Source organism: Elephantulus edwardii, unplaced genomic scaffold (assembly GCF_000299155.1).
Source record: "Elephantulus edwardii isolate Elephantulus edwardi_28Jun2011 unplaced genomic scaffold, EleEdw1.0 scaffold00171, whole genome shotgun sequence".
Classification (NCBI taxonomy): domain Eukaryota; kingdom Metazoa; phylum Chordata; class Mammalia; order Macroscelidea; family Macroscelididae; genus Elephantulus; species Elephantulus edwardii.
In genome coordinates this window covers 1,690,991-1,704,839 of record NW_006399921.1, presented here as the reverse complement: position 1 = coordinate 1,704,839, position 13,849 = coordinate 1,690,991, and the positions used below count along the sequence as shown (strand labels likewise).

General features: G+C 43.2%; 1 protein-coding gene across 1 annotated transcript in view; it reads left to right on the top strand.

Moving 5' to 3' along the window:
* The window catches only part of UBASH3B (ubiquitin associated and SH3 domain containing B), a 202,264-nt gene extending 188,812 nt beyond the window's left edge, over positions 1-13,452 (top strand). Inside the window, exons 8-14 of the mRNA XM_006895606.1 lie at positions 1,577-1,697; positions 3,024-3,146; positions 4,208-4,300; positions 6,110-6,254; positions 9,412-9,518; positions 12,035-12,144; positions 13,310-13,452. Coding sequence (XP_006895668.1) covers positions 1,577-1,697; positions 3,024-3,146; positions 4,208-4,300; positions 6,110-6,254; positions 9,412-9,518; positions 12,035-12,144; positions 13,310-13,447 — 837 coding nt within the window. The 3' untranslated portion in view covers positions 13,448-13,452. The remainder of the gene's footprint in view (positions 1-1,576; positions 1,698-3,023; positions 3,147-4,207; positions 4,301-6,109; positions 6,255-9,411; positions 9,519-12,034; positions 12,145-13,309) is intronic.
* The last annotated feature ends 397 nt before the right edge of the window (positions 13,453-13,849 follow it).

Genomic DNA, 13,849 nt, shown 5'->3' with positions numbered 1-13,849 from the left:
GGGCCTGGGTTTCAGCTGTCCACACCACAGCAGTGGGCAACGAGCTTAAAGCCCCTGATGGCTCTGGGCGCGCTGACTCTCACCAGTGGCTATGGATGAAGTCACAGGCGATTTTCAGCCAGCGCCTGGAGAAGGCAGCCATCTCTTGACCAGACGTGCCTGCTTCATTTCTTCTAGATTGCAGTGGTCCTCTCTGAACCATTCCTGGGGACACCAGCATGTATGTGGCCACCAGGAGTGCATTCATTGTGATTGTAACAAGCTAGGCAGGACTCAGTTACTGGAGAACTATTGGGCTATGAGATCTAATTACCCCCTTTAGAGATGCATACTTTGAAGATGAGATAGATGTTTGGGGCAAGCAATGTGTAAAATAGAAGTCCTTGCTCTCTGGTGAATTTGATGAAGAGTCCTTTCGGGAAAGGAAGCCGCCCAACCAGAAGGCTATCTCTAGATTAGTGGCTAGTGTTGTTACCTCTGAGTTGTAACACAAATGGCCTTCATGTTTCAAATGCTCTTCCTACTACAACAGCAGCCAGGATGTTGTTGTTGTTATATGCTGTAGAATTGGAACTAACTCAGAAGTGACCCTCCAGCAGGTTTTCAGAGGCTGTAAATCACATGGGAGGAGATTGCCCATCCTTCTCCTGTGGAGCAGCTGGTGGATTCATACCCTGTGCCTTTGGAATGGCAGTGCAACTCCTTACCCACTAGGCCATGAGATCTCCCTGCAGCAAGGATAGTACCATTTTAAAGCCTTTATTAGTTCAGAAAACACCTGAAAGTTGTTCCCTCATTTGAGCTTCAGAATAACTTGTGAGGTCCTTTGGATGAGTCTTAGTGTCTCCATTTTACAGTTGGCCAACTGATTTTCAGGTAGTGAAGAATGTGTCCAAGTCATATGGTGGCAGAACTCAGTGTTGGGTTACCCAATAAGCAAGGTAGACATCAAACTACTTGTATTTACATACCAATCTGTTTTCAGAGGCAGTTAATCATATGGGAGATTACCCATCCTTCTCCCACAAAGCAGCTAGTGGCTTCAAACCACGTGACTTCAGGATTGCAGTGCAGCTTCTTGTCACTAGGCCACCAGAGCTCCCTTATCTGTAGTGAACAGTTTCATACTTTTCACCATATCAGAGTTTTTGTTTCTCTGTATAGCTCTCTCCCAACCCCACGTCACCTTTCTACAGAATCAAAGACCTTTTTTGACTTATAATCCTGGCCAGAGATAGTGTGTCAGGTAAACACAGGCTTATCTGTGTTTACTAACTAATCTGTAGTGAACAATTTCACTTGATGTGGTGAAAAATATGTGAAATCCTTTGCTACAAGTTAGTAAACCAGCTCATACTTACCTTATGGCCTGGGTGTGTGTGTGTGTGTGTGTGTGTGTGTGTGTGTGTGTGTAGAAAGTTTTGCTGCCAACCCAAAGAGTCTGTGGCAAAGAGAACATGAATAGTGTGGTGTAATCCATCTCTCATAGAATGTGTACTACAGTTGGGATCGATTGGCACGTGGCTGCAGGATTTGCCGCTGTGTATCCCTACTAATGGAGTCTCTCTGTCTGCAGCCTCTGAGAGTCAACAGCCAGCCTGGTCCTCAGAAGCGGTGTCTGTTTGTGTGTCGGCATGGAGAGAGAATGGATGTTGTATTTGGGAAGTACTGGCTGTCCCAGTGCTTTGATGCCAAAGGTGAGTGTTTGTTGGGCCAGCTCAGCACTGGTATACCTGTCATGGCCTCTAGGGGGCACAACTAAGCTACATTTTTTTTTCAACTAATCCCATAGGGTTAAGAGTGCCATGAAAATATCTGTAATCTGTTGCACCTCAAATCATTCCTGAATGTCTTGAGTATTGGGACAATGATAAGTGGTCTTTTCCCATTCTGTAAATTGGGATGCCAGAGACTAAAGCAGGCAGCCCTCTGGCCACAGTTGACTGGTAGCTGTGGCAGAGGCTGGTGGCCAAGCCCATCAAGTCATCCTGACTCATTTTCCTCTTGTTTCGCTTGTGTGGCTCACTTAAAATACAAGGCTTGCATGTCAGAAGGCTCACCTGTTTGCAATGTTTGGGTGTTGTTGTCATCTGCCATCGAATCGTTTGCGACTCATAGCGACCCTATGTACAACAGCCCTAAACTCTACTCTGTCTGTCCTGTGCCAATCGCACCGTCTCTGATACTCCCATCCCGATTACCCCAGTCACTGAATCAATCCACCTAATACAGGGCCTTACGCTCCTGCGCTGTCCCTCCACCCTCCCAAGCATGATGGCCTTCTCCAAGGACCGGTCTCTCCTTACAACATGCCCAAAGTATGTTAGACGGAGCCTTAGAATCCTTGACTCCAAGTAGCAGCCTGGTTTGACCCTTTCCAGGATGAATCTGTTTGTTTTGCTAGTAGTCCATGGTATTCTCAATACTCTTCTCCAGCACCACAGCTCAAAGGCATCAATTCTCCTTCTATCCTCCTTGGTCATTGTCCAACTCTCTGATGCATAACAAGTGATTGCGAAGACCATGGCCTGTATCAGACACACCTTAGTCTCCAGAGAGACACCATTACTCTTCAGTACTTTGGAGAGGTCCCTAACAGCAGACTTTCCCATGGCAATACGTCTTCTAACTTCCTCGCTACTGGTGCTGAGAGTGTTGACTGTGGAGCCAAGCAAACAAAAGCTGTGAGCAATCTCAATCTCTTCACTATCCATCCTGATGCTGCCAGTTGGCCCAGTGGTGAGAATCTTTGTCTTCTTGACATTGAGCCTCAATCCATATTGTAGGCTGCGGTCCTTGACCCTCTGCAGCAAGCATTTCAGGTCCTCCTCAGTTTCAGCAAGCAGGGTTGTGTCATCTGCATAATGCAAACCTAGCTTTTGGCAGAGTTGTCTTCTGAAAAGTGGGTGCCAAGGCACTCTACAAAGAAAGTGCCAGGCTCGGCTCCTTGGCAAAGAAGGAATGGGGTGCCAGGAGTGCTAAGGAAACAAGAAACACACACAGCTCTGATCTTTTTCCCCCAGGCCGCTACATACGCACCAACCTGAACATGCCTCACAGCTTACCTCAGCGGAGCGGTGGCTTCCGGGAGTATGAGAAAGATGCCCCAATCACTGTGTTTGGATGTATGCAAGCAAGGCTTGTGGGTAAGGGTCCTTGGGTGACCACACAGCTTTTCCTAGCTGCCTCCTCCAAAGACCAATGCCAGGGCCAAGCCACTGCCTGGGGGTTTCTAGAACTTTGGATAGCATGTATCAGATAGCAGTCCTGTCGAGGACGCTGCTCAGAGCTGGGATGGTTTACCAAGTGAGTAAGATGCAGTCTCTATCAAGAGGCTTCTGAAACGGTGCTGGGAAAGGCCGGATTTAGTGAGTAGGCTCGTTTAAGACAGCAGCAGCTGCCAGCCCAGCTGCAGAAGGAACAGTGTATGAGGAGGAAGCCTGGAGGGACTACATTTTTATGAGTGAAGTAATGCTGTGATGCTGTGCAGTTCTTAGCAGCTTCTAGCCTTGTCCTATTCAGGCATTTACTGTTCATTGACCACTGATTTCTGGATTTTGGAGATTGAAGCATGAGTCTCTATCCTTAGAGTGGAAGACATATAATACAGTGTACTCAATAATAGAGTTATACACAGGATATATAGAGCACACATACACACACAAAAAAATGTTGATAGAAAGATCTAAACAAAGTCATGAAAACGAGAGACAGCTTTAAATGTATGAGGGGAAACAGCTTGTCTCTAGAGCGTAGATTGAGTGTGGAAGACCTTGACCACCACATTAAGATATTAAGACTTTATTTTATAGAGGAAGGAAACAATGAGAAAGTGACTATCAGGTGTTGGGAGTTCTCCCTGGGGTCTAAGAATGTGACAAACTGAAATTTTTTTTAATAGAGAACACAATTGAAATGAGTTTTAATTTTCACAATCTAATCACTCTCACTCAAATCCGAATGTTCTCTCTCTAGATCATCTGAGGCAGACATTCTACTGCTTCTTAGCACCAGAGAGAAAGAAAGGGAAATAACAAAGAGGGGCCTGTCCCTTGCCCTCTTTCATGGAAATTTTGATGGGAGGATTGGGAGAAGTCGGGCTGGAACTGTTGGTCCTCTGTGAGTCTCCAGCTGGGAAAGTGGGGTCATCAGGGCCAGCTGAGGCTGAGTAAGTCCAGTGGATTCATTCTTTGGATTTTCTTCGTAGGTGAGGCGCTATTAGAGAGTAACACCATTATTGACCACGTCTATTGCTCCCCATCCCTGCGCTGCGTTCAGACAGCTCACAACATTCTGAAAGGTAAGATTCTGAGGTCTGGATCAGGCTCAGTCATCAGTCCCTCTGCCTGTACGCCATCATACGAATAATTTTTTAAAAAAAATTTTTTTCGTAAATGTTTATTTTGTCCTACAGTCAAGGAGCATTAACCAGTATAGTAACTTTAAATCTAGAATGTTTTCAGCTATGATTTTTACAGTAATTAATTTTGCTCAGGTATTAATGTCAGACCTTGGCACCATAAGCTAGATAAGAAGGAGATGCAGGTGGAGTTTTTGTCTTGAAATGTAAAGTCCTCTTGGATGAATTATAGGCTTGTGGAATACTGTGTCTGGTGATCACTTTGAGTTTATGGAACACAATCTGTTTTTGCATGCACACAGTTAAATTATCTCCTCCTGATTTACATTTTTGTTTGCCTCTACTGACCTCGTGTGTAAGGAGTCACACTACCCATCCAAAGCCCAGCAGTTCACGTCCACCAGCTGCTCCCTGGAAGAAAGATAGACAGTCTCCTCCTGTGCAATTTACAGCCTCTGAAAACTTGTTGGAGGGTCAGCTATGAGTCAGTTCCAACTCGGCAGCAGTGGGTTGTTTGCTATTCTTATTTACAACATAATAATGGTCCTAAAGTGTCTGCACATCTTAATCATGCTTGCTTCTTTAGTTGCATGATTGGAAAACCCGAAAAGCACCATTGTTGTAAAGATTGTCAGCTCTCACCCTGCAATCTGTAGAAGCCTGAGCTGCAGAGATTTCCTTCTCATCTCACTGAAAGGAAAACTGGAATAAACAGAGTTGAACAGTTTGCTTTTAATTACAGAAATGATTGAAGCAGAAATATAGACTAACCAATAAGGAATTTTATATTTTATGTCTTCTGTAACCTGCCTTCTCTTTGCAGCTAGAAAGCGCTGATGTATTAAATGTGTACAGAAAAACTTGGGTAAATACAGTATACAGAGTCAAACAAAAGGAATCATTGTTTAGGGAGCAGTGAGTGGTATCCACTTCCTAAACAACTTGCCTCTGGAAACTCTACAAACTTTGATAAATGTTGATAGTTGTAGAGGGGCTTCAGGCCTTTTGTCCATAGGGTCACTATGAGTTGTGCTCAACTTGAAGGCAATCAACAACAACAACATCTATTGATGGTGGTGAAAAACTTGGCAGCGGATCTACTAGTGATCATTTTACAATGTAGTGAATCAAATCGATGTCACTGGCTTGTATATGTAAGAAATGTAGAATTGTCAAATGTTTTTATATACACACACACACACACACACACCCCCCACAATAAAAAGAGAGATAATGAAACAGGAACATTACTGTGTGTAAATAATTAGAATACACTAGAACTTGGACTTGGTGCTTGTAGATACTTAACACTGACTTTATATATCAAACTATTAAATATTTATGTTTAATAAAATCATATAGTCATAACTGCTGAGAGTTTTCCTGAAGTTTCTTGGTCAGACAGTCATGAATTTTACCCGAGAAAAAGGAATTCAGATAGACACAAAGTGGAATAAATCATGTGGATAATGACTAGTGATTTTTTTCCTCCTTCAATCAAATGCCACCTAAAGCTGGCATATATTATGTTGGAACATTAAATTCAAATTGTATGTATGTGCAATACACACAAAGGTTAGGAACCCCTGTCCAAACTGCACAATACTTTTTCCATACTCCTTTGTAGATGTTGCCTAGTGGAAAATACAGTAGCTCTGAACTGGAAGATTTAAATCATTTGGCCTCTAACTTATATACTCATTGAGAGCATTGTTGAATGTCCTTCATCTTGTTTTTTTTTCTCCTAAGGTTTACAACAAGAAAATCACTTGAAGATTCGTGTTGAGCCTGGATTATTTGAGTGGACAAAATGGGTTGCTGGGACCACCTTGCCTACATGGATACCTCCATCAGAGTTAGCTGCAGCCAACCTGAGTGTTGATACAACCTACAGGTAACTTCTCTGAGGCTGAAGTGAAAATGCTCCTGTGCCTTGTCGTGGGGCCCAGGCTAGTTATGGCTTATCCCACAAGCAGTCTTCCATATTGGTAAAAGTCACACAGTGATTTGAGAAACCTAAACCAAAGAAAATCCAGCATTCATTTGTGGTGACCAATAATGTAAACTATGTTTTCCCTCCACTGATTTTTCTTCACTTTATTATGCATCTCCCAGTGTCATAGTAAAATCACTTGGCATCACAGGAGTATGTACCCTCTGCTGAGAGTGCAGCTCAGTGGGTTGTTGTAAGATGAGTGAGATGATGATGTCTGGTCTGGTCTTGATTGTTCCTTTTCAGTTTAAAAGCATTTTAAATTCTCCTTAATTTCATCATTTGCTGTCTGCCCAACTTAACTATTATCTATGCATGTTGGTGGTGCTGTTCTCACAATGCTACAAAGCGTAGGATTGCATAGAACAAACATACTCACACACATGAATGAGCACTTGGAAAGCAGGGGAGGCTGAACAAGCTCTGGACTGTGCAATGCAAAATCTCGGGCCAGCCAGAGGGCACACAGGACTTCTTGATGAACCTTTTTAACATCCTATGAGTCTGTCATATTTTAAGATACTATTCATCAGTTCATCTCCTTAATATTTTCCTTATCCTGGAAACTTGGCTCTGGGTATTTACAAGACTGCCCTATGAGTTCAAGTGGCTTGCCTGAAGTTGTTCATATAGTGGTCACTCATGACCCTAATTGTGGTGCTGGAGAAGCACGTTGGACATACCAGGACTGCCAGGAGAACAAACAGGTCTGTCCTGGAGAGGGTGAAAAAAGGCTGCTCCCTGGAGGCAAGGATTTTGAGGCTCTGTCTCACAACTTTGGGCAGATGGCCAGGAGAGACAGTCCTTGGAGAAGGATATCATGCTTGGGAGGATGGAGGGACAGCACAGGAGAGGAAGACCCAGGATGAGATGGATTGACTCAGTGACTGGAGCAATGGGAGTAGGTCTGTTGGAGACAATGAGATTGTCTTCAGATAGGGCAGGTTTCACAGGTGTCTCAATAGCACATAACAATAACAACATGACACTAAAATAAGAACTAATTTTTATTTAACCTTTTTAAAAATCTTTAACCCATATTCCTTTGATTTTTGCCATTAGATTAGACTATCTGTTCTTGGACTTAAAAATAGTTTCTCAGTCACCCACAGGTGAATAATCCGTGTGTAGACAATGAATTATTATTGTTCGACACCATCTAGTGAGTTCTGAATCATAGAAACCCTGTTACAACAGAACAAGACACTCCCTCCCCAGTCCTACAACATCCTCACAGTCATGTAAAGCCCACTGTTGCCACCATTGTGTCAATCTGTCCCACTGAGGGTTGTCTCCTTTTCACTGACCCTCCACCTGGCATGACGTCCTTCTTCAGGGGACGGTCCCTTCGGATAATACACCAAAGTGCACGAGACAGAGCCTTGCCATCCTCCAAGTTAAGGAGCACTTTTACTGTACTTTCTATAGACAGATTTGCTCATTCTTATAGCAGACCATGGCATAGCCAGTATTCTTCAAACCTCCATCATTCACAGCATCAATTCTTCTTCACTCTTCACTCTTCTTTAGTCAGTTTTCACCTGTGTTATGAGGTGTAACTTAGTCTCCAAAGCCACATCCTTGCTATAGAACCCTTTAAAAAAGTTCTTTATCAGTAGATTATGAGTTGTTGTTGTTGTTGTTATGTGCCGTCGAGTCACCTGCGACTCATAGCGACCCTATGTACAACAGCCCTAAACTCCGCTCTGTCCTGTACCAATCGCACTGTCTCTGACACTCCCATCCCAATTATCCCAGTCACTGAATCAATCCACCTCATAGAGGGCCTTCCTCTCCTGCGCCGTCCCTCCACCCTCCCAAGCATGATGTCCCTCTCTCTCCTCACAACATGTCCAAAGTAAGTTAGACAGAGCCTCAGAATCCTTGCCTCCAAGGAGCCACCTGGTTTAACCCTCTCCAGGACAAATCTGTTTGTTTTCCTAGCAGTCCATGGTATTTTCAATACTCTTCTCCAGCACCACAGCTCAAAGGCATCAATTCTCCTTCTAACCTCCTTGGTTAGAATTATGAATAATATAGTTAGATTAACTATCAGGTAGCCACTTAGACTTTAAGAATAGCAGGTATTCACAGCCATATTAGTCACTATAAATGAAGAGGTAACTTCATACTTTTTAGGGCAAAATTTGGAACAAGTGACCAATTCAAGAATTTGGTATTTACATTGTTCTCCTGACTTTTAAGTCAAGATATCACTGTCAATTCACACTGAGAACTCATCCCCCTCTCCACCATGCGCTCACGCCAAGTAATGAAAGGTAACAGAAGAAACACATTTAGATGACATGGTTGTACCACTAAGTAAGCCGAACATCTCAGGGGCCAGGAATAAAAGAGAAACTCTGAATAGTAAAGGGGATGGTTTGTAATTAGACATTAATGCCTAGTCCATTAAAGATGGGCCCATCAGGCACAGAAGCCTGGGAATTGAAGTCAGGGTCCCCATCCTACCAGGACTGGAGACCTTAAGGAAAGCTCATCCTCTTTTAAAGCTGAGCTTCTTTTGGAGGAGGGGTGTGATCTGCCTACAAAATAAGAAACAGATAAAAGGAAGAGACTGGTAAACGTTTGATTAGCTCATGAGAGACAGAATGTCTGCTTCTAAAACCTACTCGTACAGCATAGGACGTGGAAGGCATTAGAAAGGTTTGAGAAGCCTCTAGTCACCTACATAGATAAAGAGATCTATACAGACTGCTTAGCTTCCTGGAGCCACGCGACATAGAACAAGTTAAGTTTGTGACCTGGGACCATGAAGAACCACCATTCAATACAATTAGCTGATCCGTGTTGCCCCGTGAGTGAAACATTCATTAAATGTTGCATTTATCATGCACACACAACATTTGTCACTGTATATGTCGTTTTCACATCTGGGTGGTAGAAAAGTCTTTCCTGTATCCTGCGCCTCTCCAGGGAGTCAACACAAAGAATCAGACATACTATAGAAAGATCTTAAAATAAAAATGTAGAGTACTATCAGTTTTCATGGAGGGATCAAATGTTTTCCTGCCCTTTGTTCATTTTTCTGTTACAGACCTCACATTCCAGTCAGCAAATTAGTGGTTTCTGAATCCTATGATACTTACATCAGCCGAAGTTTCCAAGTAACGAAAGAAATAATAAGTGAATGTAAAAGTAAAGGTAGGTGGTAATTTTTTTTTACCCCAAATTTAAGTATATAGTAATTTCTCCATCATGGTTAACAATTCAAGATGTTTCAACTTGCTTTATAATAAAGGAAAACATTTTCATATTCTCTTACATTGTTTTCATGATAAATTTGTAATAGTCTCGAAAAAAAGAAAAACCCAACAGTTGTCACTGAGGCAATTCTACTCTTCATTGCTGATGTCAGATGGATCTTGGCAGAAAGCAAAGAACCAGAAGAGTGTTTATTTGTGCTTCATTGACTATGTAGAGGCATTTGACTGGATCATAAAAAATCACGGCTAACATTAAGAAGAATGGGAATCCCAGAGCGCTTAATTGTGATGTGAAGGGAATGCTACCTAGTTCAAAATCAGAAAAGATGTGCAACAGGATTGTATCCTTTCTCCATCCATATTTAATCTGTTGTTGTTGTTGTTGTTGTTTTTATGTGCCATCAGTCGCTTGCGACTCATAGCGACCCTATGTACAACATCCCTAAACTCTGCTCTGTCCTGTGCCATTCGCACCATCTCTGATACACCCATCCCGATTACGCCAGGCACTGAATCAATCCACCTCATAGGGGGCCTTCCCCTTCTGCACTGTCCCTCCACCCTACCAAGCATGTTGTCCCTCTCCAAGGACCTGTCCCTCCTTGCAACATGTCCAAAGTATGTTAGACGGAGCCTCAGAATCCTTGACTCCAAGGAGCAGCCTGGTTTGACCCAGTCCAGGATGAATCTGCTTTGCTAGCAGTCCATGGTACCCTCAATATTCTTCTCCAGCACCACAGCTCAAAGGCATCAATTCTCCTTCTATCCTCCTTGGTCATTGTCCAACTCTCTGATGCATAACAAGTGATAGCAAAGACCATAGCCTGTATCAGATGCACCTTAGTCTCCAGAGAGACACCATTGCTCTTCAGTACTTTGGAGAGGTCCTTAACAGCAGACTTTCCCATGGCAATACGTCTTCTAATTTCCTTGCTGCTGGTGCCGAGAGTGTTGACTGTGGAGCCAAGCAAACTGAAGCTGTGAACAATCTCAATCTCTTCACCATCCATCCTGATGCTGCCAGTTGGCCCAGTGGTGAGAATCTTTGTCTTCTTGACATTGAGCCTCAATCCATATTGTAGGCTGCAGTCTTTGACCCTCTGCAGCAAGCGCTTCAGGTCCTCCTCAGTTCCAGCAAGCAGGGTTTTATCATCTGCATATCACAGATTGTTGATAGATCTTCCACCAGTCTTGACCCCACATTTCTCCTCATAGAGCTCAGCCTCCCGGATAATCTGTTCTGCATACAAGTTGAAAAGGTATGGAGGCAGGACACATCCCTGGCATACGCCCTTCCCAATTTTGAACCATGCAGTGTTTCCTTGCTCTGTTCTGACAACTGCCTCTTGGTCCAAGTATAGGTTTCGCATTAGCACAATTAAATGTTCTGGGACTCCCATTCTTCTCAGAGTCAGCCACAGTTTGTTATGATCCACACAGTCAAATGCCTTTGCATAATCAATGAAACACAGATAGACATTCTTCTGGTATTCCCTGCTTTCAGCTAAGATCCATCTAACACTAGCTACAATATCCCTAGTACCACGACCCCTTCTAAACCCAGCCTGGACTTCCGGCAGTTCTCTGTTGATGTGTTGTTCCAGTCGTTTTTGGATAGTCTTCAGTAGAATTTTGCTTGCATGTGAAATCAGTGAGATTGTTCTATAGTTTCCACACTCTGTTGGGTCACCCTTCTTTTGGATGGGAACAAATATAGACCTCTTCCAGTCAGTTGGCCAGGTTGTTGTTCTCCAGATTTCTTGGCACAACTTGGTGAGCACATCCAGGGCAGCATCTGTTAGGTGAAATATGTCAATTGGTACCATCTATTCCTGGGGTCTTATTTTTTGCTATTTCCTTTAAATCAGCTTTAATCTGTAGGTTGAGCAAATTATTTGAGAAACTGGACTCTGTTAAGAAAAATGTGGCTGCAGGAAGCTTTGTTTTACAAATGAAATAACCTTGCCTTGCTTAAAGTGAAGAGGACTTGAAGCACTTGCTGCAGAAGGTTAAACACTGCAGCCTTTAATACAGATTGCATCTCAGTGTAAAGAAAGAAAAAAAAAATTACTTACCACTGGGCCTGGCAACATCATGATAGATGAAGGGAGAAAAGATTGGTCAAAACTTCATCTTACTCATCTTGCTCTCCAGTCTTCCTAATTATGTAGTGTTTTTCGAAATCATTGTTCCCGAGTGCTGTTGGAGAGGATGTGGAGAGGTGGGAACTCTCATACACTGTTGGTGGGATTGTAAAGTGATACAACCAGTCTAGGTAACATTTTTAAATGTTAACGAAACATTGCTTTTTCAGAATGTTGCTTAGCCAGACTGTCTTCCTGAGAATAAGAGTATTTCCCCTTCCAAGAGTATTTGGCTTCTAGTTTGACAAAGTCTGCATATGTCTTTGTAGGAACTTTCTTCATAACCCTTGCTTTCTCCTCCTCCGCCCAGGAAATAACATCCTGATTGTGGCCCACGCATCTTCCCTTGAAGCGTGTACCTGCCAGCTCCAGGGACTGTCACCTCAGAACTCCAAGGACTTTGTACAAATGGTCCGGAAGGTAAGACGCCCTTACATGTGTTGAAGGTGTGCCTGGCAGCAGCCATTACCTGCCCAGGAAAGTTCCTTGAAGTGTGCCCTGAGCTGGGAAGATTGAGTTATCTATGTGTTCACCCAAAAATTTTAATAAAGGTGCCTTGTTAGGTCCTGGGTGAGAGAAAAATGTCTATCAGAGCTAGCTCTTAACTTCTAAGAGCTAAAATTCAGAAAGTCACTAAGAATTAGAAGCAAATTATCTGAATTTCCCCCAGAGGCTCTGGATTGGCAGGAGAAGAGATAAGCAAGCCAAAACTTAGTTATCTGAAAGCTCAGTGAGAAGAGAGTTCCTGGCAGACAGGCCGGAGGGAGCAGAAATTTGTAATGATTGGGCTGAAAAGCCAACACAGGACCAAGGCTGGGAGCTGGAAAGCCGGTGAGGCAGTGAACACATCTGGGCTGCTCTTCTCCTGTCTGTGGGGGAAGAGATTCTGGTCAGCTGCCCTCCCACACACTTCCCGCCAGGTCCAGACTCTTCCTTTCTCTGCCCCCAGAGAAAATGGCTTTAAGCTCAATTGCAATTCCTTCCCCATTTTTTTATTTACTTTTTTTTTTTAAAGCTTACTTGTGCAGCTGTCCATCCTATCCTTGGGTAAACTGCTTGGAGACAAAGATTCCGGTCTCATTTAAGAAGGCAATGCCAGGATCTCACAAAATACACACAAAAGAAGTGCTGGCCTTGCTGGCCTTGCCCTATCGCTGAGATTAGGAGAGATGAGGCTCCAGCCCTGAAGAAGAGCAGAGGCCTGAGCACATGTAAAGATAACAGAGCAAGAGAGAATCACGTTTTAAAAACTGAACAATGTTTCCGTTGTCTGCTTTCAAAAATGTTGGTGCTACCACATTTTTCTTAACTTGCAATAAGAATTAATCCTCGTCCCCTCCATATTCTGCATTATTGTACTCTCTTGTACCACCTTATTAAGAAGCAATCTATAAATATTTACTAGATGGCATGAGGGAAGCACATCTTTTCTCTGTCTCATTTCTTTCCTGATTTTTTTTATGATAATGCAAGTCAAATACAGTACCATTCATCCTTAAATGTCATTGTCTAAGGCTACCTGAATATCTTGGTAAAAGTTAAAGCAGTAAATTGCTGTCTTCTGTTTTCCCTGTCTTTTCTTCAGATACCATACTTGGGGTTTTGTTCCTGTGAGGAATTAGGAGAAACTGGGATATGGCAGCTAACAGACCCACCCATCCTTCCTCTTACCCATGGGCCCACTGGAGGCTTCAACTGGAGAGAGACCTTGTTGCAAGAATAAGCGACGTGACTGAAGTACAAGACAAGACCCTAAGAAAGCCTTTGGAGATGTGTCTCTCTTTCTTTCTTCCTTTTTTTTTTTAAATAGTAACAGTTGAAAAAATCCACAACACATTCTAAGTGGACAGTTCGGAATAATTTAGCATATTTCTTTTCCTGTTTAAATCTTTAGGATGAGACCATGGGAATGAAAGAAAGACTTGATTCAGGGATAAAATTCATTCCCTCTAAATTCTCACCTCGCTAACAAGGCTTTGGAGAATGTTCTTCCTAAACCAGGCACCTGCTACAGCAGAGGAAGCTTGCTTCCTGCCTTCTATGCATGGCCCAGGAGCCTCACTCCTCCATCGCACACTGCCAGCCTGAGCCCACGGGGGCCGCAAGGGGAACGAGCATCCCAGAG